We start from the raw sequence: 26,897 nt of genomic DNA, 5'->3' as shown, positions 1-26,897 counted from the left end.
TCCGTGTGCCCACCCACTGCTTGCCAGCACCGGCCCCTCTGGCCTGAGCATACCTTCCTCAGCTCGTCCTTCTCCCTACTGTGTGCATCCTCCAAGATCTTGCGCTCCGAGTGGGCCCTCTGCAGCTCCGTGCGCAGGCTCTCCACCTCCTCCTGCAGACTCAGGCTGGGGTCCTCACCCAGGCTCTGCTGGTAGTGCGCCAGCTCCTTCTTCAGCCTCTCTACCTCCATGGTGTATGTGGAGGTAGTCACGGACAACTGCTCCGACAGTGTCTTGAACTCTTTGTTCTGTGGAGAACATCAGCAAACAAGGAGAAGGGAGAGGAAGGGGTTGGGGGGAGAAGAGGTTATTTTACCAGGAAAAAAGCATGAAGGCAATCAAAAAAGGAACTTCCAAGGTGAGATTAAGTCTCACAATCATTGCATGCTCAAGTGCTTGCCTGGCATCCCCCTAACAAAACACTATTGTGAACTTACAGAAACAGGAGAAAACAAAGAACAGCAACACTGGCATTCAAAGAGTTCGAGAAGCTTTCCTGAGCATGTGCAGAGCTGGAAGCTGCCTGGTAGTGGGTGGCTCTATGTCGGGCTGGGTGGATCCTACACCTTATTTTTAAGTTGCAGAAACAAAGAAGCTGGCTCCCTGGGTTTGCAGCCTTCACTTTTTAGGTTTCCCTGCTCTTTCATACTGAGCCCTCCTGCCTGTGGACTTGCGAGCACAAAGAGCTGCAACCTAATCGCTGGCTCTGAGACAAAGGCCCCCTTCAGCATCCCCTCTTCCAAGGAGGCCCTCCATGGGGCCTTGGGATCTCTTTCACCACCTGTCAGCCATGGCTTGCCCCATAAGACTCTAAGACTCAGGGAACTGATGCCCTGACCCACCCTGCCCAGACCATGCTTCTACGGATGGGGTACCCAATCCCAGCCCACTCAGGCAACACACAGTTGTGAAGCATCCCCCATGGGCCCAGAGCCCTAAGAAGCTAGTGCTGGTATCAAGTGCTACTATAAATTATGGGCAGAAATCAGCACCGCAAGAGTTGAGAGCATCAGCTAAGAGTGGTCAGTGGGGAAAGTGGAGAGGAAGAAACAGGGCTCTCCAAATCATCAAGCAGGCAACAATGGTCATTGATTATTCTTCATTGCTCTGGTCTGCAGGAGCACCAGGCAGAAAAGAGCTAGCGGCCAAATCACTGATAAGCTGGAGCATCCAGGAATCAATGATTAATTCACATAAGAAATCAAACTTCACAGAAAACAGTGAGGAGCAGCAAAAGAAAAGCCCTTGGACCCTGTAAAATGCCACACATGCTGTAGGGCCTTGTGGTTGTGACCAGTACGGCAATGCACAAGCCAGCAGTCCATTTCCTGCACCAACACAACAGAATGACACATGCTACCCGCTCCCCAACACTCTGCAGGAACCTCCCAGTTACAACCTGACACACCTTCAAGCCTGGTCTGCCGGTCAGCCATGTTCTAAGGCATCACAAAGAAGAAATCCAATCAAGCAGATTCTATTTGAAAACCCCAATTCATGTCTGTATTATCCACTCCAGTCTGGGTCTCCACTGGAGGCTGAGGGTCTCTGCACAGGGGAGTGGGGCAGAGGGAGGGAACACATGCTGGGGTAGCCACCCTCTGACTTCATCTCTGCTCTGGGCTAGACATGAGGTTTGGCCCAGCTGCTCTCTCTAGATGGCATAGCCTGGGTCAGATCACTAGGAGTGGGAGGGTAACTAGGTGGGGGTCTCTAGGTAGAGCTTGTTGGGGTATGAAGAGAGGCACAAATGGTAACAGGAGGCACATCGTGTCCTGCTATTGACAAAGATGGTACCTCAGAACCCTAATGCAAAGTATGATGTATCCAGAAGGCCCAGCTGCATTGATCTTGACATCACCTGAGACCTGGCTCAGGGATGTCAGGGAGTTGAGTGGCTGGAGCTGGACAGACCTGTGCTCAGACCCCAGCTCTATCGTTGATCAGCTGTGTACATCTGACCTAGTCATCCAACCTTTCTGTGCCCCAGTATCCTCATGTATAAAGCAGGAATATAACAGTAACTCCTGCTCAGAAGGTGGTTATCAAGATTAGGGAGATAAAGTACTTTGCTAGGGGCTCAGTAAACATCAGCTATCTTCCTTGTTCAGGTTCTCTATGGAGAACCCTGGAGAGATGCCTGAGTCTCTGGCTCTCTGGGGTGTGGATGGGGAGCTCCTATGTCTTGTCGTGGGCATCCAGATATGGTCACTGGGGACTTGTGGAGGCAGTGCGTTTTCTGTTCTGGACATTTGACTTCAGAAGGGCAGGCCCCAGAAGGCTTGTCCTTGCACCTGTAGGTGTCACGGCCGTGCAGCCAAGCCTGGAAGAGGGCAGGGCATGGGATGCCCACCCCCTTGGAGACCCCAGAAGCCTTCCCTGTCATGTTACTGCCCCAAAGACTTTCCAGTGGAACAAGATATGGAGGTAGAAGGCAGTGATACTGACGATCCTGACCTTGTGTGGGTCTAGGCTAATGAATGTATCTGTGTCTTAGTTATTAGCAAAAAAAGTAAAGAAAAAAATTTAACTTTATTTTTAATTTTTCTAGGTACATAGGTGTGTATATTTATGGGGTACATACGATGTTTTGATAGATATGCAATGTGAAATAAGCACATCATGAAGAATGGGATACCCCAGAAATAAATTTTAAAAATAGAAAAAAGCTTACAGAATAAGGATGTCAAGAAATAAAATATTTTTGTACGGTTGTACATGTTTGTGTTTTAAGCTAAGCGTATCACAAAAGAGCCAAAAGTTAAAGGTGTTATTTATAAAGTAAAAACATTACAATACTCCAAGGTTAGTTACTGAAGAAAAACAATTTTCTAGTAAGCTTACTGTAGCCTAAGTGTACGGTTTATAAACTCTACAGGAGTGGACAGTTTATAAAGTCTACAGGAGTGGAAAGCAATGCCCTGGGCCTTCACATTCACTCACCCCACACAGCTTCCAGGCCTGCAAGTCCCATTCATGGTAAGTGCCCTATATAAGTGTGCCATCTTTTATATCATATTTTTATTATCTCTTCTCTATGTTTAGATATGTTTAGATACACAAACACTTACCATTGTGTTACACCTGCCTATGGTATTCAGTACCGTAACATGCTGTACAGGTTTGTAGCCTAGGAGCAATAGGCCATACCACATAGCCTAGGTGTGTAGTAGGCTACACCATCTAGGTTTGTGTAAGTGAAATCTATGATGTTCACACAACTACAAACTCTCCTAATGATGTATTTCTCATAAGATACACCTGCCATTAGCAGATGCATGACTATATATTATATATATACATACATATATATATATATGCATGATTACATATAACAAATTTAACATATTTACAAAGTGACTACTAAGTATATGGAATCAAATTGATTTAAAAAGCTACTGACTCCATATATTTACACCATATTTTTCACATAAAATATATTTAAGGATAACCTTATATTCATAAGTGTCTAAGGAACTTTACTCTCATTATAAATAAATTGTAAGTTAGACTGGCCAACTCTAAATGTGTGCTTGACTAAAGTCAGGCTGGCAGAGAGCTGAGTTCATGGACTACATCGTTTTGCTGAATGATGTCATACCACAGCCTATCCCAGGGACACTGTAAGAAATGGTCTCAAGAACCAGCACTGTATATATCACTGCAGGATATGGTGAAGGATGTGGTTTGTCACGTCACAGATTATGAAAGCCCACAGGAACAACATGTCAGCACCATGGACAGCTCCAAATCCTCTTGAACTGCATGGTTCTTTTCTGTTAAGAACTCTCAAGCCACTCAGTTTCCTTCCTGTTACTGTTTGCGTGGAAATTTGGTGCCAAATTTGCATCTTTTCCTTCCAGTTGGGTGTACAAGGCCTTAGGATATGAATTTTGGGTGCTAACCTTACCCTGATTTTATCTTCATTTCCTCCCTTACTGACTTCTTGGCAGTGAGGATACTTTTTTAGAAAAAAGCTTCCCAGGGTATTCTAGAGTACAGTCTGGGGATAGGAACCTTACTCTTGCCAGATCATGGTATCAGTGAAGTTTTGAGCTAGATGTTACCTTAGAGATCTCAGGCGAATCCCCTTGGAAGAACTACAGGAAATCATTTCCAAGCTGTCAGCTCTGGTGGTGAATATAACCGAGACAGAATCCAGGCCTCTGTCCAGTGGGGACTCTGTCTACTCCTTGTGCTGTTCTGACAAATATCTTGGGACACCTTCACCTGTGGTGTCCTTGGTGTTCGCAGATCCTCCCCTTCTGGCTTAAAAACCCTGTGTGCCCAGAGGACCACTGCCTAAATTGTCTCCAAGAACTACAGGAAAAAAAAAAAAAATTCACTTGCAAACAGCTGGCCCTATCTGCTAAGAGACTGCAAAGAAACAAGCCCCTATATAGAGCTCTAATGGAGATTATGTCGATGCTTCCTCTTGTAACAGAGTGTCAAGCATGTTATTTGACACTGGGTCACACTCCCCACTTTAAATGCCAGCCAGTCCCAAGGACAATGCTATCTGTACGGGCATGAACCCAAACTAAGGCTAAGAGTCTCCCTTGGACTGAGGAGTTCTCCTGACATGTTCCAAGAGTCTCCCAATAGCTAGAGATCTTATAGTTTGTTCAGAGGGGGCAGAATATACCTGAAACCAGCTTGCGAAGTTTCAATCCCAGCCATGCTACTTACTAGCTGTGTGACCTCAGTCAGGCTACTTAACCTCTGTGTGCCTCAGTTTATTCATCCTTAAAATGGGGATATTAATATGTATCTCCTAGGGTTCTGATGGGGATTAAATGAGTTAATACGTGAGAAGAGCACAGGGTGCCTAGTCAGGTAGCGCAGGCAAGGGCACAAGAAAGCAAGAGCTTATCCACCCCTCCCGCCTTTTCTGATCACCCTCTACACACAGGGCATCCTGCCCAGGGTAGCTAACACCTGCCACCACTCACAGATGTTTGTCAAGCAGGAAGCTTAAGCAAAAAGCTTTTTTTTTTTTTTTTTTTTTTAAATAGACCATTTAAATCTGCTTTTCTTTGATTTTTCAAGCACGTGGATTGTAAAATGCTACATTTATTTTTATCCTCTCAAGTTAACTTTAGAAATCAGCAATGCCGATGCAGAGCCCTATGGCTGGAAAGCAAGGGCTGGGGGAGCCAGCATGTACACAGGGCCCCCAGCAGGATGCAGCGGTCAATGCCTACTCATCCCTGAGACTGCACTCTGGCTGGAAGGTTAACTTACAACATTTGACTAAGCAAGTCTTTTCTTCTTGTCAACAGCCACAATAGCCACCACCACCTTGGCATGTTTTGTGCTTGTGTTTTTCAAAGGGCCAGTGCCAGACAGCAGACCTTTTTCTTTGCATTCCTATCCCTCTGAGTGGATGGGCCCTCCTCCCTGACCTGGCATATCACAGCAGGCCAACCAGGGGCAGGCATCAAGGTCCCCACCCTGTGCCTGGGCTCTCTGCCTTGCTTCCCCAGTAAGGAGCCAAGCCAAACAAGGCACCCTGTAGAACTCACACAGAGAAACACCCAGTGACAGTCTCTCCTCAGAAAGACTTGTCTTTTGCAAGAACCGGGAAACAGAGGCATTCTATTGCTATCTCTGCACCGCTTACGGGCTCCTGTTCTGGGCAGATGGCTTAGGTGTAAAATGCTTTTTCCTGCCCTACTGGGTCAAGAGAAGCTTTAAAAAAATGCCCAGTATAGAATAGATACATTAAAACCCAATGACTTCCAAGACCATACCTGGTGGCTCCAACTCTAAAATTCTCTGTTTCTTCACGCCACACACACTCTTCATGTCCTTTCCTTCCCTAGGAGGCACCCTCCAGGGCACCTCAGAAGCCTGGTTCTGTGGTCACTTCTACACCCTGCACGCACAAAGTAACAGTGGGCCTCCATTCAACTCTGGGAGCCAAACGCAGCAGTGGGCATGCACGGGAAAGGACTGAAACCCTTCAGTAATGTCTGGGGTTAAAAAGCCAGCACTGCCCTCATTATGGCTGTGGGATCAGAGCTGAGGCAGGATCCTGGTCCCAGCACTTTCTATTTCTGCGACTTTGACAAGGGACTTGATGTTCCTGGCCTACCATTTCCTCATATACAAAACGATCTCACAAAATTGTATGAAGATCAAATAAGAGTGAACACAAAACACATATTGCAGAGTTTGGCACATGGCAGGTGCTTGGAAAATCTTTAGGAGGATCAGTGCTGTTCACCCTGTTGGCATAAGATTTCCTCCCTTATGATACAGCATGTGACGTATGTCACAGCCATCCTCTGTCCAGCAAGACCAGCAAAGCACCTGAAACAGCCAGGCATCCAATACAGGTCTTCTGAAGGGAAGGAGGACTAGCCATGTGGGCTACCAAAAAGTGTGAGCCTCATCTATTCCATCAGACAGAGCTAAGTGTCCTGTGCTTGTCTCTAATCTTTTGTACTACCTTGTGCAGTACCCAACCCCCCGCAGGGATTTAATCAATGGCTTGTTACTCCTGTGACTGGCTGACATGGGAAGGTGGCCAGGGTAGAAAGAGGACAAAGCTTAAAAATAAGAGTGCTAACCATTTTTCAAGTTTCTCCTACTGCATACCAGGCCCTGCATATGCATTAGGCCATTTATTCTTCTTTCAGCCCTGTCAGCCCCATTTTATGGATAAGAAAAGAGGCTTGGAATAGTCACATCAGTCACTCAACTTTTAAGCGAAGAACTGAATTCTGATTTCCCAATCAAACGCTCTTTCCAAAAGAGGCAGGCAGACAGACAGGTAGATAGAGAGGCAGAAGAGCAAAGTGATGCAGAGCATGGGCTCTGGAGCCAGACAGCTGGGGTTCAAACCTCGGCCCTGCCACTGCCACCTGTGTGACTTTAGGATGCCGTGCCCTTCCAGTGTCCTCAATTGTACAAAAAGGGGGATGGTAATACTTGCCGTAGGAGGGCTGCTGTATTAGACAAGCTACTCCAGACAAAGCACCAGCCTCATGCCCCGCACAGCAAGCCCTCCATGCACATCAGCTGCTGCTGCATTATCCTATGCCACCCCTGCAAGGGCAAAACACCAGCACCTTGGGCTAGTGTGTCAGTTTCCTATTGCTGCTACAACAACTTACCACCAAGTTATGACTCAAGATAGCATAAATCGTTATCTACAGCTCTGGAGGTCAGGAGTCTGAAGGGGTCGGCAGGGCTGCATTCTTTCTGGATGCTATAGAGGACAGTCCACGTCTTTGTCTTCTCTGGCTTCTCAAGGTTGCCTGCACCTCTCCCACCTCTGATTCTGTCATCACTTCTCCTCTGAACCTGACCCTCCAGCCTCCCTCTTACAAGGACCCCTGTGATTATATCAAGCCCATCTGGCTCCTCTGGGATACTCTTCCCATCCTACAGTTCTTAATTGCATCTGCAAAGTCCCTTTTGTCACATAAGGTAACACACTCACAGACCCTAGGGCTGAGGGTATCTTTAGGGGCCACTGATCTGCCTGCCACAGTTAGTATCTGCTGTGGTCTGAGGACATCTGTACTCCCTTGGGTCTTCGGCATGTGCCATTCCCCAAGGAAGCCACGGGCTCTCTCAAACATGTTCCAGTACCCCAGCCCCTGACACCCGCGTAGCGAGCTGCGGACACTGACCTGCTCGTCGATCTTCCGCTGCAGCTGGACCACCTTGTTCTCCATGCCCACGTTGAGACGTTTCAGATGCTCTGCTGAGCGGGCCTCGATCCTGAGGGCCTTCAGCTCCCGCCTGGCCTTGAGCATCCGGAAGGCACATTGGATGACAATGGCTGCATCCCGCAGCCGCTGGAAGTGCCTGCGTGCCATCCAGCCCCGCACGTGCTTCTGGATGGTGGTGGCCTTGTGCTCCATGAGGACCTGGTGGGAGACAAGGACACACACCTTGTGGGTTTGCACTGCAGGACAGGAGTGAAGGAAGCATACATCGCTGCCTGTGGAGGGGAGAGCCCAGGGCAGCCCTGGTTCTAGGAGTTGCACAGAGAACGTGCCCCCTAAGATCTAAGGCTTTGGTGGTTGCTTTATAACACATTTTAGCAAGGTTCTGCAGCCCACGTATCCACAGGGAATCAGCTGTCAAACTCGTTTCAGCTTTGTTTTACGGGTTAGGAAATCAGTCTGAAAACCTCAAAGGTGTAGGGGGTCTAATGATCATCCACTTGCTCTCTCCCCATTTAACAGGTGGAGGTCCCCTCCTTGGCACTGAGTTGGAAGTGAGATGCTTCAGTGAGTGTCCACAGCAGGCTAATGACTTATAATTACAAACTTGGTGTGTAACTCACTGGGTTTTGTTTTTTTTTTCCTACCAAGTTGAAAAACCACTCAGGAAATGAAAGCATCATCAGTGTGCTCGCCCTAATACCTGGCAAAATAAATGTGTGGAATAAATGAGTAAACAAGCAAACAGGCTGAGTGACAAACAGTGCCATAGCCATGAGTGACAGAGCTGGGAGCCACATCAGTGCTCACTCTTTGCACGTGCTGGCCCTGCTGAGTGCCTCCCAAACATCACCTGCCCCTTCCACGGGAGCAGCACACCGACGCCACCCGTCACCCAAGAACATTCACAGAACCTTCTCCCGCTGGCCTGGGATTCTCCACATATTATTACACCAGGGTGTGCTGCACTCTGACCACATTTTTATTATCAATTTAGTGTTTCACTTTTATTATTTAGAAAATCACACCTTCTGTGATCATAGAAGAGATAGCTGTTCATTTAATGAAAAAGAAAACCATTTTAGACATTTTCTTCCAATTCAAGTCAGCTCTGTGCTTCAGATGTGTTGGTTCTACCTGGTTGAACAGATGTGTCCCGATGTGGGGCTTCCGAACCCAAGGGTTTTGGCTTCACTGGAACAACACAAAGTGCAAGAGCCTGGCAGGGAAGGGTCAGGGTCTCCCTCCTGACCTCACCGTGTTAGGCTTCAAGCTCCTGCTCCATTAAATGGAGGGGTTAGACCTGATGATGCCCAATACCACCGCCTGCTCTCAAGTGTGAATGAGCCCTAGGTGGGTCACCTGGCCCTGCTGTTGGCTGGCCTGGGCAGGTGACCTGGCTTCTCTGAGCGACTCAGGTATCAGAAGGGGTATGAAAACTGCCGTGGTTGGATGCTGGGCCCCTTCAAACCTCATGTTGAAATCTGATTCCCTATGTTAGAGGTGGAGTCTAACAGGAGATGTTTGAGTCATAGGGGCAGATCCCTCATGAACAAATAAATGCCCTTCTTCAAGGGTGATTTCTCACTGTTAGTTCTCATTACAGCTGCTTGTTAAAAGGGCCATTCTTGTGCTTCCTCTCTCACCATGCGATCTCTGCACACACTGGCTTCTGCCTCCCACCATGAGTGGAAGCAGCCTGAGGCCCTCACCAGAAGCAGATGTTCAATTGTGAACTTTCCGGCCACCAGAATTGTGAGCCAAATAAACCTCTTTTCTTCACAAATCAACCAGCCTCAGATATTGTTATAGCAACACTCAATGGACTAAGACAACAGTATGCACACCCTTTCTACCTTGTGGGACTTCAGAAAGGATTGGTGAGAGCAGAGATGTGAAAGCATTTAGAAAAAAGTTGGGAGCGCTTGACAGAGGTTCATGTTGGCAGTAACTCACCTGTTGCTGCTTTAGTTCTGAATCTGCAGCCGTGAGGCCCTTAGGGTAGCTACTCACCTGGCGGTAGGTTCTCCGCACAAACATGGCCCGGGTGAAGGCCTGGATAACAATGGCAGCCCTGCGGACCCTCTGGTAGGCCTGGCGGGCCCTCTGCATGCGGTAATGTTTCTGGAGCACCACGGCTGCTCTGGTCCTCCGCAGATGCTCAGCCAGCCTGGGGAGCAAGAGGAAACGGGCAGTGTCAGGGAGAAAGTATTGACCACCCTGATGCAAAGGACGCTGAGACATCTGGAAATGCAAACCCCTACCTGGACACACCCAGGGGAAGCCAACTCTCTTCACCCCTAACAAATGTAGCAATGCCTTAGGCATTTGATGCTGAGGCTAGAAAAGCAGTGTTAGATCTTTCCTTACGATCCCAAAAGGCTTCCCACAAGCTTCAAACTCAGTCAGAGTCTGACCTCCTCTATGATCCTTATCTGAGCACTTTTCTACCTCACTGTGCCTAGGCAGTCCTCATCTACTCACCAGCAGCATTCTACATCGTGTATTCACATTGCTCCCTGTCCTCTGCACCTCCCCAGGCTTGGAGATCCCAGGGGCTGTGTCTCCATCATCCTGGACCCACTGTCTCTGGCAGAGCGGGCACTGGGTAAGTGTTTCCTGAGTGACTAAAACCTTCTCAGGCCCACACCAATCTCTGTTTCCTTTATGTCCTCAACCCTTTCTGCTCGGGATGCACTGAATGTGGTCATTTCCTCTGCTCTCTTGCCTTTCTGCCTTCCCATCTCACCTCCCAAAAAAAGCCAGTCTAATACTTTCTCCCCTTCTGAAGTGTCTTATTTGCTGCCAGGCCTATAGCAAGTGCTCAATTAGAGACTCAGTGTGAAATGCTACAAAGAACCTTGGAAATCATTCAGCAAAGCCTCAAAGGAGAAAGTGACCCACTCAGCCCATGTGTCACCTGTTTGCTGAAATGCATCTGATTCCCTAGTCTAGCTCTCTGGCCTCCAAACACGAGACTTTGTGGCAATCATTGTCACTTCCCTAAGAAATTCCTTTCTGGAGAGGGCACTGGACTTGAACCAGGCCTGGGTCCAAAACCTAGCAACCAAGGGTAGGGTCAGAGGGCAGGCTGTCTTCAGCCTGTCCTGGCTGACACTCTCCTGCTGCTGCAGTGCCTCATCAGCCCAGTGTCAGTGAGGAAGGAACCCTGCAGTGGTTTCTTCTGCTCGGGGTCGAGCTGGGGGGTGGGCAGGGGAGGCTGATTGGCATCCTGGCTCCACCCTAGGTAACCACTCGTGCTTAGACAAGCCACTCTCTCTCCATCCTGGCTTGTACAGTAACTCACAAAAGGGGCCCTCCAGAACCTTTGCAGCCCTAATCGCCCAACTCTGAGGCATTCTGAAATCTGTGGGATAAGTAATGAGGCCAAGCACAGGTTAACTGTGCCAGGCTGTATTGGTCTCTTTTCCTAAAAGTAGTTTTTTACTTTGGGATTTAGGCAAAAGAGAAATGGTTGGTTTGTGGCAAAACCAGTTGGTTCTAGTGCTGGTAGGATGGAGGGAGCCTGGGAAAACCAGGAGACATGGAAACTGGACCCACCCTCTGAGGTGAGAAGGGTATTGATTACACGGGTAGGCCCAGCTACCGGGGAAAAGCCAAGATGCAGACATGGCCCCAACAGGAACCACTCTCAGCACAGAGGAAGAGAAACCAAGTAGCTGAGAAAGGCAGACCCCCATCCTCCCCACCATGATCTGCTGCCCTGATCTGCCCCAGCCTGGCTCACCTGCGGGCCAGGTGTCCTCGGCAGTACCTCTGCAGGGTTAAGGTAGCCCCCTTCAGCCTGCGATATTTCACCTTCTGCAGCCACCCCCGGACAGTTTTCTGGATCATGATGGTGGCTGTCCGGAACTTGTCAGCCCGAAGCTTCTCCAGGTAGGCCACCTGGCCTGCTCGGAAGAAGATCTTGGTGCGGCCAAACTGGAACTTGTCGGGGTCCTTTACAAGGTAGGGAGGGGATCTGATTGGTCACCAGTGAGCAGAGAAATAACATGGCCCATACCACCCTTGTTCTTCCAATGCAGAATCCTCTGACCAGACTGCATGCACCCCTCTCTGTAGACGGACACAAAGTCTCAGCATTTGCTTAACAGACCCCAAGACCCTACTATGGGCCAGACTCTAGAACATGGCAGTGAACAAGACACCTGCCCTTAAGGAGCTGACGTCGTGGTGAGAGCAGACAGACAAGCAAATAAAGATGTTTCTGCTTTCAGAGAATGGTAAGGATTATGAAGAAAACAAACTAGGGGCTAGGGGGATGGGATGGGGATGCTCAAGGAAGGCAGCTCTGTGGAGGTGACAGCCGAGCAAAGACCTAAATGAGCTGGAGGAGGCAGCCACAGAACAGAAGGAAGGAGGAAAGTTCCAGGAGAAGGGCAGAGTGGATGCTTATGTCCAGTGGTGCAACTGCTGGGTATATCTGAGGATCAGGAGAGCCAGGATGGCTAGCTGGGGGAACTGAAGGTGAGTGGTGGGAGAAGCCAATCACCAAAGGCCTTGTAGGTTACAGCATAAAATTGGGGTGAGAGCCACAAGTTTGAGCTTTGAGCAAGGGAATGACCTGATCTGATCAACATTTTAAAAAGATTATCCTCAAATGGCCACAGAGTTGTATGCGTAATTACAGGATGCAAATAACCCCCAAATAAAACGATGAGATTGTTTTGGACCTGTAATTACTGTCTTAATTACATCCATTAGGTTAAAATTAGTTGGTCTTCCCTGGGCTCACCCCTGTGGATGAGGAAACACAACCCAGCAGGGTTCCTGTGGACAAGCCTGGGACAGAGCACTGGGAGAGTAACCCACGATGACAGAGCTCTTTGTAAATCAACTGCCATCTCGTTTTGCTCACTGGCATGAAGACCATAATGAGAAAGGAAGGAATGAGCCAAGTCCAAGGAAAACACACACACAAGATTGCTTTTCATGTTGGCAAATGGCCCTGTAAAGTGCTGAGTCATCATTCTTCATAGGCTAAGCCCTATTGGGTCACTAGGAGTCAGGTTCCACACACAGGGAAGGCTGTCCTGCCTGAGCTAAGGCTGAGGTGGCGGCACAATTTCCAGCTTCAGTGTCACTGACTGAGTCCCCGGCCTGGGCCAGGCTGCTGGTGAAGCTGGCAAGAGTGGGCTCTGGGCCTGGCGCTCCTCCCAGTGTCTGCTCAGAGCCATGCACCCACTGGGCCTTCAGCTCATGCTGAGAGGAACAGGGGCTGGATTGGGCTTGGGAGCTTTGAGGCAGCCACGGCCCTGCTTTGATCTCTGCCCTGCTGGGGAAGGCTCCATGCCTCAGCCAGGAGGGGTCAGGAAGCCAAAGCAGGGCAGCTAAACCCTCGAGTAGGGGGAGAAGCCTGGGTCCTCCAGCTGAAGCAGAGTCAGAGGCTGGGGGCTGCCTACCACATCCAAGCAGCCAGAGTACCTGTGCTTCGTTCCCTATTCTGGAAAAAAAACAGGGAGGGATGATATGCTCTGCAAACCCACTTTTTCTGAACAAGGATTTCTCTGAGGGTCTCACCTGCTCCACCGAGACACCCATCAGCCTCATCTCCACACTGTCCTCACCCTGTGTGTCTCTAGAACATCTCCCACCCAGATCTGCTTCCTTTAACCCTTAGAACTGACTGTTCACTGATAAATCAATCAATCATCTTTTGAGAATCTTTCTCCAAGAGTCAGACTACAGGGCTGAAAGCAACCTTAGCAATCCATTCCATGCCACTCCTTTTACTTCACAGATGATAAAACTGAAGCCTAGAGTAGTGAAGTGACTTGCTCAAGGTGACTTCAGCAAATATCAAAGGATGACCCCAGATCTGGGTCGCCCAGGTCCCAAGTCTCCAACTGCAGCATCCCCTTTCGTGACACTCTCTCCTCTACACAGCGCTCACGTAGTTCCTTGTGCTCTGTGGGCTCCCTGTAGATGTTTGTTAATACACTCCTTCACCACTGTGATGAAGGTTCAGGCTTGCACAACAGCCACTCTCCATGATGTGGTCCTCTAGAGTTACGGCCGTCGTCAGATTAGACTATTATTAATTCTGGAGGGCAGGGTCCATATAATGCACTCTTTTTATAGCCCTCACACTAACCCCTCTAGATTAGAGTACAAATAATTCAGTATGTATCTGTGGAGTTAAAGAACAAACAAATTCAGGTTAAGAATGATAGGGGCTATTCCTAAAATCCTTGCAGGGGAGAGGCCACCAGAATCCACTTTTCTCCCCTAAACAACCACAACAATTTATTAAAACCTCACTGACAGCCTAATGAAGCAGCCCCCAGCCCCAGGCTGCCTCTCCAGGAAGGTGGTCTTGAAGCGCCTGGTGCCTGTCCGGCAGGCCACCTTTGTCCCCACTTCTTTCCTCATCGTTCTGTTCTAAAACATACTTAGCACTTGCTTGGGACAGGGTGGGGAACTGGCATGTGCCCTTCTAAGTTAACATGAGGCTCTGTCAAGTCTTAGTTTTCTTGATACGAGTCCCAGGTCACTCAGCATGAGAAGTATGGGTGTCCGGATGTGGCCCAAGAAAAGGAGAAAAATAAAAAGGAGGAAACAGAAGGTCCCAGGGAAGTCTTTTTTTTTTTTTTTTTTTTTTTTTTTTTTTTTTGAGACGGAGTCTCGCTCTGTCGCCCAGGCTGGAGTGCAGTGGCGCGATCTCGGCTCACTGCAAGCTCCGCCTCCCGGGTTCACGCCATTCTCCTGCCTCAGCCTCCCGAGTAGCTGGGACTACAGGCGCCCACAACCGCGCCCGGCTAATTTTTTGTATTTTTAGTAGAGACGGGGTTTCACCGTGGTCTCGATCTCCTGACCTTGTGATCCGCCCGCCTCGGCCTCCCAAAGTGCTGGGATTACAGGCGTGAGCCACCGCGCCCGGCCCAGGGAAGTCTTTAGCACTCGAGTCTCTATTCAGTCTCCAGGAAGGATAACTACGCTCAGTGACGTTACTCAATCAGACTGGATCAGAGGGCAATGTAGTTTAGACAGTGGGAGTTAGAATCCGTACACCTATGCAACCTTGGGCAATTTATATCAGCTTTCTGTGCCTCAGTTTCCTCATCTGTAAAATGAGGCTGACTTCTGTATATTCCTCATATGATGAGCCATTACCGGCAGGTTTCTAGTCATGAGCAGCTCTTGGCTGGTTCCCATGCAGCCAGCTGCACAAACTCACATATTCTTGTGACAACCAGGAATTGTGCTAGGAACACAGCCACAACAGGACCCTTGTCATTTATGTGTTCACAGTCTGGGGAAATGACAAGTCCTCAATTACAACATAAGGGGATGAATGCAATACAGGGAGGGAGGAGGTGAGTGCTGCTGGCCCATAGAAGATGGAGTAGCTAACATCTGGGAGGCTAGGAGGTATTTCAGAGCTCAGTTTGGAAGGCAAATACCACTTTGTCAGGCAGGCGAAAGAGGAGGAAAAAGCATTGCAGGCAGAGGAAGCAGCATGTATTCATATAATTTTTCTTTAGGCAAGTCACTTGTTCTTTCATTCATTCCATAAATATTAGGTGGGTTCCCCCTGTGTATTAGGCTCAGTGCTCATAACTAAGGAGGTGGCGTCAACGTAAAGACACTATCCTCTATGAAAAAGGACACACACATCTGGAACATGGTCAGCATGCTATAGGCTCTAAGAGTGACATGAAGTGCCACATGCTACACCAGAGGAAGGAGGAGGGAGAAGCTGCACTGAAGCCGAGCACTGAGAAGCGGGTAGGCTCCCCATCAGTGGAGAGAAGAGGCAACTGTGCCAGGAAAGGCCCAGTGTCCTGAGCACATCACAGCAGCAACCCCAGGCAGTGGCATATGGTCCTGTTAACTGGAGGGGAGCCCGGTGTGAGGGCCGACTCAGCCAGTCTGATCTGGGTCCCCTGTAGAGTTCCCTGGCTGGGAATCAGAGGTCTTGGTGGTAATCCTGGAGAAATCCAGGGAAGGAACAGAGGAGGGAAACTATGACCCCAGACAAATGAGAAGGCAGCCACGTGGCAGAGTGGGCTGCTCGCAGGCCCTGAAATTAGCTGACCTTTAACAGAGATTTTTCTTGTCCATAAAAAGAAAGATGTTAAAATGTGGACACTGAAAGGTAGACCACAGCAAAAACTTCAAACGACCAGAGTCCAACTAACTATAGTCCTTGATTAACCAGTCTGTTACCCCCTCACCCTGTTAAAAAAAAAAAAAAAAAAGATGGCATGGCAAGGGTGGTTTAGGCTCTCTTTTTAAAAAGGAAACTTTAAAGCTATGCCTACATTTACTATAATATTCTGCACTGTCTATAGCTAGACTTGAGCAACTAAGATGATGCTCAGAAGATGGCTGCAACACATTTACAAAATGAAACGTGACCTTAGATCTGAATCATCTGGCAATGAGCTACTCCAGATGAACAGATTTTCCTAACAGAAAACTTGAAAAAATAAAACTTCTGAGGAGGTAATTTTTATTACCGTGTTCAAGTGATTTTTGATATAATTTAACCTTTATTGAGCCATTAATGATCATACTCTGCTGTAATCCCTGAAATGTCTGGCACCATGGAAATGTTTAAGGATTTGCCCCTCACAGAAGGCCCCAACAGCTCTGCTTCTATAGTTCTCCCGTCTCCGCTGTCAGGTGTGAGTTCAAATTGTTTCAATTAAAACATAAAATCTATTGCCTTACTTAAAACAAGTATCTGGGGGAGGGCCTGAGGCTGGTGGTGCAACCAGCTAGATGCAGCTGCTACCTTCTCCTCTGCTGGCTTCAGGGCCCTTACGCAGGTATACCAGATGGGCCATGCTATGTAGCCCCTGAGAACTGGAGAAGCCAGAGATTTGGACCAGCACCTTGCAGTCAGGAGCAGCCTCATCATAAACTCAAGCGAGCTGTATAAAGAATTGTTGGGGTTCAGTCAGGCTGGTGGGCAAAATATTAGAGATAGTTATAGAAATAGACACATATCTTCTTGGAAGGATGAGAAGTTTACATAACTTCGGTAACAGATCTGGCTGAAGGCGGCCTGATCCCTTTATCTTTAAACAAATTAAAACAGTAATAAAGAAAGGCAGAGCAGTTTACCTAGCTAGCTTGTTTACTCATATAGTCTTAAGACTAACCTTTGATGTACCATGGGTGCACAATGGCTTTTTTATTCGGGAAGTCCACAATGTCAATTACTCTCTAATGGTGTTGACTCAAGCTTTTAATTAATCTTACTGCATAAATGTGAGTCTGACTAGCTGATCAGGGCCGAGTTGCAACTGTTTACAGGACTCAGCAGGGAGCCTGTAAGTGGCTCAGACGCTTAGCTGGACTGGCAGGAGAGAATATCTGTGTGTCAGTGTAGTTTATTCACCCGTCGCCGGGTCAGGGGTCTGCAAGGGACAGACTCCCCGTAGCTGGTGTCCTCAAGAGGAGCACTGCAACAGAATTCCATTTTCTATGCCTGCTGAGCTGTGTCATGGGGTCGGGGGAAGCGGGAGGGATAGCATTAGGAGATAGACCTAATGTAAATGACCAGTTAATGGGTGCAGCACACCAACATGGTACGTATGTAACAACCCTGCATGTTGTGCACATGTACCCTAGAACTTAGAGTATTGAAAAAAAAGAAAAAGGTTGGGAAGTGCTCTAGGTAGGTGACCGGGTTGTCTTTTTTTTTTTCTCCTAGTCACTGATGTAGGAAAATGGATTAGTATCCCAGAAATAGATTCAATAAGAAGGATGAAGACAAAAAAAAATGTAGATACCAACGCCACCCCTTCAATCTTTAGGGGCCCTGGTCAGGCCTCTCCTGGAGCTGGGCTGTGTGGCTCACCTTGATGAGGTTCTCCAGGACAGACCTGCAGATAGCCTTTTTGTCTGTGTTGGCGAGCTCTCTCTTCTTGACCAGCACCCGATACCGGTTGAAAAAGTCATGGTAGGCCCACCTGGAGGGAAAGCAAAGGGGCATCAGATGACATGTCCTGCCTCTTGGCCACACAAAAGCCATGAGTGACCTCAAACAGTGCCCCATGGGGTCAACACTGTGGCGCAAAGTCATTCTTCAGAGCAGCAAAGAACAGTCCCAGGGGAGTTTTGTCCTCCCCAGGGCTCTCCAAGAATTTCAGTGTGGAGGGCTGGAAAAAAGGTGAGCTTTGAAGGTACTTCTCAGAGGACTAAACAGGAGGTTTCTGCCTGATATGGTTTGGCTGTGTCCCCACCCAAATCTCATCATGAATTGTACCTCCTGTAATTCTCACGTGTTGAGGGAGGTACCCAGTGGGAGATAACTGAATCCTGGGGCTGGTTCCCCCATACTGTTCACTGTTCTCATGGTAGTGAATAAGTCTCATGAGATCTGATGGTTTTACAGGCGGTTTCCCATTTCGCTTGGTTCTCATTTTCTCACCTGCCGCCATGTAAGATGTTCCTTTGCTCTTCCTTTGTCTTCTGCCATGATTGTGAGTCCTCCCCAGCCATGTGGAACTGTGAGTCCATTAAAGCTCCTTTTATAAATTACCCAGTCTCAATAGTGTCTTTATTAGCAGCACGAGAACAGTCTAATATACTGCCCAAGCATGCAGTGCTCCACTCCTCAGAAGCAGGAGCCTTACCTGGAGCACAGCTTTATTTTCAAATGTTGGTTTTCTTATAGAATACTGCTTATTGTAAAAAGCTGTTTAAATGCAGAAATATGTACATTAACAAATAACAAGTGGCCGTAACCTAACCCCTGGAGAGATAACACGGTTTATGTTTTCATCAGTATAGAAGGAACTATTCTTCTCCCCAAAGTAGATTTTGCTTGTGATTTTTTTCTTCTGATTATTAGACTAATTCAGGCCCACTGTAAAGAAAAAGTCCAGCAAGTCACATAATCAAGAGCATTTACAACACCCCTACCTATGTAGGTGAGTGCTGTTTTGGTCTGTGTGGGAGATGAATCTTTAAGAAAGGCTAAGTTTTCCCCTTGGTCTGTGAAATGATCTCCACTTAAATAAATGCAGTCTTTCCGATAAGCAAATCTGCTATTCCCAGGTAGGGTCTGTCCCTTTCTCATCAAGGTGGTCTCAATTCATACATATACTCATTCTCCTGAAACTGATTATTCTCTCAATTTTTGGGAGGTATTCAACAACTTCCACATACAGTCATGTAGTGACTCAGCACAATCTCCACTCTAAGGAGACTGAATTTTCACTCTACGTCCCTCTGAAGGTCAGTCCAGCCTATCCCCATTTTCTCTGCGTCCTCAGCGGAGGTGTACAGGCAGCACCCACTCTCATCTTCCGAGGCATGAGCTGTCCATACCCCTCACGTGGAAGTAATTTACGTGACGGTCCAACTACCTGACATGGATAGGAGACAGGGAAATACTGCATAGAAGAGGACAGTTCCCTGGCAAAGGTCCCACCCTCAAGCCTGGATACCTGTGGCCCTAAATGAGGATGTGCATTCCTGTTTTTGTGACCAAAAAGTTGTCGTTTGGCCCACCACACCCCCTATCCTATACCTATATAAACTCCAAACCCCAGGCTCCAAAGGCAGACAAGGAGACAAAGAGACAAGCAGATGAATGGCAAAACAGCACGAGAGAAAGAGAGAAGAGAAAGAGCATCTGAACACTGACAGGAGTTCACCTGGGGGGTTTGGGAGAGGAGTTCGGCCACTGCATGGTCAAACTCCAGGGGAAGATCATCTTCCCACTCTATACCCCGCTTCCAGCTCCCCATCCATCCCACTAAGAGACACCTCCACCACTCAATAACCACCCCCCAGGAACCATTATTCAAGTCCATGTGTGACCCAATTCTTCCAGGACCCTGGACAAGGGCCCGGGTACCAAGCGGGCACTGAGCTGGTTAACACTTAAGCCATCCACTGACGGCAGAGCTAAAAGAGCACTGTGACACTGGGGCTTCAGGAGTTGCAGGCTCCCACCCTTAGATGCTGCTGTGGGGCTAGAGCCCAAAGGGGCTTGTCCCGGTTCCTGCACCTGCCCTTATGCCTGCTCCCCATTCCATAAGGGGTTTGAGCTAAGAGCAGCAAAGAGAGAGCCACAACCCCATAGCACACCCTGTGACGGAGGGGCCAGGGAACTCTCCCGTCTCAAACTCAGGTAAACTCACTCATTTTAAGATATTAAAAGAGAGTAAGTGGCTTGTATCCCTTCTCCTGGAGCACATCTGCCTTTTAAGAGGGCCCTTTAAAAATGTCCAAAGAAACAAGGTAAAAGTTTGGCCAGGCATGGTGGCTCACACCTGTAATCCCAGCACTTTGGGAGGCTGAGGTGGGTGGATCATTTGAGGTCAGGAGTTCGAGACCAGCCTGGCCAATATGGTGAAACCCTGTCTCTACTAAAAGTACAAAAATTAGCTGGGCATGGTGGTGGATGCCTGTAGTCCCAGCTACTCAGGAGGCTGAGGCAGGAGAATCACTTGAACCTAGGAGGTGGAGGCTGCAGTGAGCCGAGATCATGCCACTGCACTCCAGCCTGGGTGACAGAGACTGTCTCAAAAAAAAAAAAAAAAAAAAAAGGAAAAAAGAAAAACAAGTACTGTGGAGTATCACATACAGCTTTGGATTCAGCTGCAGCATGGTGGGCAGTAGGGGCACACCGTGCTCTGGAGCAGGTCCTCTTAGAGTTCCAGATCTTCCAGCATTGCGGCCCTTGGGTTCCTAGGAGGCCCTGTTCCTCCCAGCAGCCTGGGATGAGAAGGAAAATGGAGGCTGAGCTCCTTGCCTTTCCCCCTCCTCATCGCTCCTTTGCAAACACTTTTCTTGGTCTGGTGGAAGATATCTAACACAGCCACGGGTCTCAGAGAAGGGGTGAGTATAAGAGCAAACAACAAAATGACATCGCTCCCTTTTCCTTTTTCTCTATGTAAAATGGCTCCTTACCATTAAAAAATTAAGTTTGAGCTATAACTCACATACTGTAAAATATACCCCTTTAGAGTGTACAATAATTGTTAGTATATTTGCAAAGTTGTGCAACTATCACACCCTACTCTGCCCTATTCTCCCCTCTTCACAGGTCCTGGCAACCACTAACCTACTTTGTCCCTATGCCCATTCCCTCTTTAATTGGTCCCGTCTGTCACGCACGTAGTGGCACACGGGAACAAGAGCCCGTATTCTGCTCAGAGCTCATGAGTCTTTACAAGGCCCTGCTCATCAGGCTACTGGTCCATGTGGATTCCCTTCAGAAGGAAGGGCGCAGGGCACTTAGAGCACCGAGGTCTCTGTTTTATGGCCTGGGAAAGGGTTGCTCTGCCCTTTGCCCTTTACTCACGGAGCAGAAACTATTTCCTGCCCCTTTAGTAGTGGAAAGACTGTGAACCAAACCCATTGAGTCGCTGATTATCTCTAACAGGCGGCTTTAAAAATGGAAACATTTAAGGTTATTTGCCTAGCTATATGCTGTTTTAATTATTTTATCATGTACAGTAAGTATCCAGAACACTCCTAAGCCCTGACCCATACTTGAACAACTTAATGCTGGAAGCCTGAGAAAGAGATTGCCAGAGCCGACAAGCTGTCCATGAGATGTGCGTTTTCTTTTAATACATGCCAGCACCACTGAATTTCTTCCAGGCTCTTCCTGTGTCGGCCCCCAAGTTTTAAATATAGACAATTCTCGTGGGGCAAGATGGATTTGGGTAAGAATCAGGTGGAAGAAACCATATGAAAAAGGGCCTCACAGAGTCGGAGTCCCCTTGGTCCCTGTGCTCGCCATCCTTCTTTGACTCTTTCGGCTTTGCTGACCCAAACGCTCAGGTGCGGGCTCCCCTTTTAAAGCTGCCCTGCCCTTTCCTTCTGTGTGTCTTTCTGAGGGCACTGCCCACATTATGCACCATGGTTATTTGCGTACACACTTGTTTTAGTTCTCCTTAAGAGTTTGCAGTTTCACTGGAGAAATAATTAAAGCATCATTTAGCTGGGCTAAAAACCTTAAATGCTTCTAATTTGAAAACCTCTTACTGCTGACAGATCCATAACTCAAGGAAATTACTAGAGTGAGGAGCTGTGGCTGCAAAGACATCAAGGCCAGTACAGGACGAACCTGGAGAACAGAAAGACAGAAGCCTGGCTCTGACACCAGCCGGCAGTGTGACTGGGGCCAGTCCCAGCCCGGATGCCTCCCCTCCCCTACCTGTACAGTGGAGAGAACATCACCTACGTCATAAAAGCACCCACAGGGCTTTCGTAGCCAGGGAGTTCAAGAGATGGGGTGTATGGAGCGCTCCAAAGCTTCCAAAGACCATAATTCTCTTGTTTCCTGCCTAAGCCACTCCCTTCCCCTTTTCTTACAAAGGTGTCCTTCACACACAGCTGTACCACAGACAGGGTGTGCAGACAGGCTGAGGGGAGAGGAGATGCCAGCTCCTGTGTGAAGGGAAACCGTCCACTGAGAAGCAGCACCATTGCTTCGTGGCCGTGAGGGTGGGGACACCCTCAGGAAGGACCGAGAGAGGTCGGTGTCCACTACGGGGTCTGGGCATAAGGGCTGTAAATGCGTCGCTCCCTGAAAGACCCAGAATCAAATGTGAATTCTCCTTTCTGTGGATTTCTGTGAGAAAACCCTCAGAGATAAAACTCTCACAAGAAAGGCTCCCTCACCTTTAAGAGGAAAATCTTCAACGTAAAGCTCAAGAGAAATCGTAATTCTTTTTCCAAAAATAGAACTTTTTAAAGGGGCTCTCTGATTTGGTGGGGACCTTTGGGTGGGCGTTCATTGGAATCACCTAAAGCTGTAACAGCCCACTCATGAAGACCATGGGCTGTCCAGGATTTCTCGAGGCTGCCGTGACAGAATCTACCCCTCTCACAGCATTTTAGCTATTCCCAAGTCCACTGCGGGACAGAGAGCATTCCACCTCGTGCTGTGGATATGTTCGTGCAAGGGCAGTTTCTCTGCAAGACTTGCACCTCCTTCAAGTCTGTCTCTGATCCATGTTTAACCTTTACAGCCCCTATTGTCATGGTGTCTTTATACTTGGTTGCCAATTACAGTTTTAAAAACGGGTATTCTCCTGACCATTCAACATGTTAAACCTTTTCTCGTTACCAGTGTTTCTCACAGAGGGTGCTACTGGCTTTGGGGCAGCACCCTTGGGTGTGGGACAGTCCTAACACCATGCAGCATCTTTGAATCATTATCCCCGACTCCATTCACTGAGACATCAAAAATACCCCCAAATGTTTGTAAAAAGTTTACTCCAGAACATGGTTTTAGTGCAAGACAACTTCTTGACTTCCACTGCCTCCATAGCATGACACCCACCCTCATCGGGTGGCCATGGAGACGCCCTTTCCCACTTGGTGTAGCTCTGTGGCTCGCTGGCCAGGAGGTGTCTTTTAACCCCATCACCCAATCCTGGGCTTGGCTGCTCTTCCATTTCATTCCATATCAATGGTGGGAGAAGAGCCCTCATCCCAAGTCTAGTGACTCCAGGAATGTAATTCTTACTCAGCCCTGCTATCCCTGGATTCTGACTTGCTTGTCAGGGGCCTGGCTGAGCGTTCTGGACTTCAGTGGCATGCTTCCTCCAGAATCAAGGCCTTCTTCACCTGGAGTGCCTCTAGCTTGCTGGGGAGCAGGGTCAAGGAGTCACAATTGGGTGTATGGGAGAAGCTCAGGACCCGTGACTGCTTCCTGGTAGGAAGAGGGCGAGATCAGAGACAGTAACAAAGGCCAATATGGGATGAACCAGGGCAGGCATTCAGCAGAACCCACCAATCTGGAAAGATGTCTCCTTGTAATGAGCTCCTCAGGCTCAAGGTGGGGAGTGGTAGCACAGCTGCTGAGAATGGTGCAGGAAGCGCAGTAGTTTTGGGATGTTGTTTGGCTAACAAAGCTCCCATATAGAGCCTAACACTGGATTTAACCATCTGCACGTGCAAATATTCTGCAGAAGAACATGCCTGCTTGCAAGGGCCCTGATGGACCAATGTGGACAGACGGCATGGAGCTGCAGAGTTACAGCACTTTGTGCTTCTTCTCCCTTAGGCATGTTTCCTCATGAGGTGACTGGCTGGATCAAACAAACCCTAGAGTCCCTCCAGTAAGAGCATAAGGCTCTAAGTCACATAACTTCTATGACATCAGTCCACAAAAAGAGTCTCTAAAGATGTCCTGATGGGTAACCCAAGAAAATGATAAAGAATCCCTCAGGGCTCCGCCGGTCAGAATTAGGTGGGTCAACGCATCCTTTCAGGTACTCCACTATACCATCATGCAACCTAGCTCAAGGATTCCTCGTCACATGGAGGTGGAATGCAGGAAGTATGCTTCTCTTACTTGTTAAAGAGCCTCACAGGAACCTATGAGCTTCAGTGGGACTTTGTTCCCTACAAGGTCTCACATGAAAACCAGTAGCAATTTGTGGGGCAGAGTTGTTTGGCCATGCTGTGAAGGCGTACCTACCAGGACCAACAGCCTCTCTCTGGGTATTGAGACATGGATAATCTTTATTATGCCACCAAGCAACACACGCTTCTTTCCCTTTTTGAAGGAACAAATCAGCAGAGAAATAGATGATACTGCATACAAGAGTTTCCCTTGGAAGTATACTGGGGATGGACAAAACTTCTAAAGGGACATAAGAGGCCAAAATTAGAGAAGAGAGGGACACCTTCTCAAAGGCTCAGAGGGACAGGCATCCTTAACCTGCGGACATGCGGTATGGTGGCTCCACCCCTTTCTATCTGGAGGACTTGATCTGATCACTTAACTTTTCTTGGGTGTATTTCTTTATCCATTAAGTTAAGTTGTCACTGCCTATCTTGCCTTCCTCAATGGTCAATGTGATCCTTTCAACAAATGGTCCTGGGACAAATGGATAAATGCATACAAAAGAATGAGATTGGGTTCTTCACATCTAATACATAAATTAACTCAAAATGGATCAAAGTCCTAAAATAGTAAAACTCTTAGAAGAAAACACAGATGTTAGTCTTTGTGACCTTGGGTTAGACAATGGTTTCTTAGTTATGACACCTAATGCACAACCAAAGAAATAGATTTCTTCAAAATTAAAAGCTTTTATGCTTCAAAGAACACTTTTAAGGAAGTGAAAAGATGGTTCACAGAAAGGAAGAAAATATTTGCAAGTCATACGTCTTATAAGGTTCTCATATTCTTAATATATAAAGAACTCCTATAACTCAACAACAAGACAAGTAACTCGATAAAAAAATGGGCAAAGGAGATCAATAGACATTTCTCTAAAGAAGATGTACAAATGGCTAAGCACATGAAAGATGCTCAACATCATTAGTCATCAGGAAAACACCAATCAAAATCACAAGGTATCTCTTCACACCCACCAGAAAGGCTGTAACGAAAAAGACAGACAAGAACAAATGTTGGTAAGAATGCATAGAAATGGGAACCCTCATGTATACTGCTGGTAAGAATGCAAAATGGTACAGCCACTGTGGAAAAGAGTATGGAAGGTCCTCAGAAGAGGAGAGTGTTACCATATGACACAACAATTCCACTCCAAGGTATACCCTCAAGAGAAAAAATGTGTCTACACAAAAACAGGTACACAAGTGTTCATAGCAGCATTCTTCCCCAAAAGTAGAAACAACCAAACATCCCTCCACTGATGAATGGATAATATAAAATGTGCTGCGTCTATCCGATGAAATAATATTCAGCAATATAAAGGAATAAACTACTGATGGATGCTGCGCATGGATACCTCTTGAAAACATCCCTGAATGAAAAGAGCCAGACACGAAAGGACACATATTATATGATTCCAATTATATGAAAAATCCAAACTGGGCAAATCTATAGAAATAGAAAGTAGGTTCCAGGGGCTGGGAGCGGGGACTATTAATGGGCACAGGGTTTCCTTTTGGGGTGATAAACACACTCTGAAATTAGACAGTGGTGATGGTTGTATAACTCTGTATATAATGAAAATCACTGAAATTGCATACTTTAAAAGGGTGAATTTTATAGATAAATTATATCTAAATTTTGAAAAGATAACATAATGACAACATAAGAGGTCTGTGGGTGGCCTTTATAAAGTAATATATACGATTTGTCATTTCAGCTCTGAAACTCATGGAGCGGTTCCTAGTGCAAAGGTTGTCAGATGCTCACCCAGCACTCACACCATCAGAAACACTCCATATTTGCCTTTCCCTTTATCCCCCAACTATGTCCTGGGCCTCCTAGGGGAACACAGGCCCAGCCCCCTTTAGCGGCCCTAGAACTGAAGCCTGCAGAACTTTGTTGCAGAGAGAAGGAAACAATTCCTCCCCACTGGCTCTGAGCTGGAGCCGAGACACAAATAGGAAAACCCGATCCATCCTAACACTGCCTGGATGTGACAAAGTAGCTTATAGTTGACCCAGGGGCCAACACATGCTTCCAGGGTAATGACTTTAAGGCAGGATGCATTTTTCAATCACCTGGGAAACCTTGTCAAAATGCAGATGTCCAGGGCTCAGTCTCAGGCTCTGACTTAACAGGTCTGAGGCCACCCAGCTTCTGAGGCTGCTGAGCATGTCCTCATGACTGACGCGTAGCCCTGCGTGAGAACTCCCGGGTCAGACTCCAGTCCAAAGGAACGAAGACAGATCTCAGGCAAAAGAGCCAGACCCAAAAGCTGTGAGATCCTGAGATAATGACTCATATCATTCCAAAATCAGTTCTGTATTATTCTTCCTCTGTGGGATGTTTAATAGCAAGGGAAGTAACTGTGCATTGGTTTTAAATTCAACCATGATTAAATAGGGAGAGGAAGCAAGCCACTTCTAAAGCTTCCCTCTAGTTCTCCAGTCTTATGCTATTTACTCTTTAGGGGGTTGGGGGGAAGGAATTTGAGGAAGAAGTGCAAGTCTTGGCCGGGCGCAGTGGCTCAAGCCTGTAATCCCAGCACTTTGGGAGGCCGAGGCGGGCGGATCACAAGGTCAGGAGATCGAGACCACAGTGAAACCCCGTCTCTACTAAAAATACAAAAAATTAGCCGGGCGCGGTGGCGGGTGCCTGTAGTCCCAGCTACTCAGGAGGCTGAGGCAGGAGAATGGCGGGAACCCGGGAGGCGGAGCTTGCAGTGAGCCGAGATCGCGCCACTGCACTCCAGCCTGGGCAACAGCGTGAGACTCCGTCCCAAAAAAAAAAAAAAAAAAAAAGAAGTGCAAGTCTTTTCAGAA

At 47.7% G+C, this 26,897-nt stretch overlaps 1 protein-coding gene across 3 annotated transcripts in view; it reads right to left on the bottom strand.

Moving 5' to 3' along the window:
- The window catches only part of MYO5B (myosin VB), a 393,467-nt gene that overhangs the window by 74,206 nt on the left and 292,364 nt on the right, over window positions 1-26,897 (bottom strand). For all 3 annotated transcript variants that reach the window (XM_050767677.1, XM_050767678.1, XM_050767680.1), the window contains exons 18-22: window positions 17,554-17,665; window positions 11,470-11,681; window positions 9,735-9,891; window positions 7,683-7,922; window positions 54-287 (exon numbers count right to left, since the gene is read on the bottom strand). In XM_050767677.1, the coding sequence (XP_050623634.1) occupies window positions 54-287; window positions 7,683-7,922; window positions 9,735-9,891; window positions 11,470-11,681; window positions 17,554-17,665 (955 nt within the window). The remainder of the gene's footprint in view (window positions 1-53; window positions 288-7,682; window positions 7,923-9,734; window positions 9,892-11,469; window positions 11,682-17,553; window positions 17,666-26,897) is intronic.

This window comes from Macaca thibetana, chromosome 18 (genome assembly GCF_024542745.1).
Source record: "Macaca thibetana thibetana isolate TM-01 chromosome 18, ASM2454274v1, whole genome shotgun sequence".
Classification (NCBI taxonomy): domain Eukaryota; kingdom Metazoa; phylum Chordata; class Mammalia; order Primates; family Cercopithecidae; genus Macaca; species Macaca thibetana.
The sequence above is the reverse complement of the archived record's forward strand: the minus strand, read 5'-3'. Positions and strand labels throughout refer to the sequence as shown.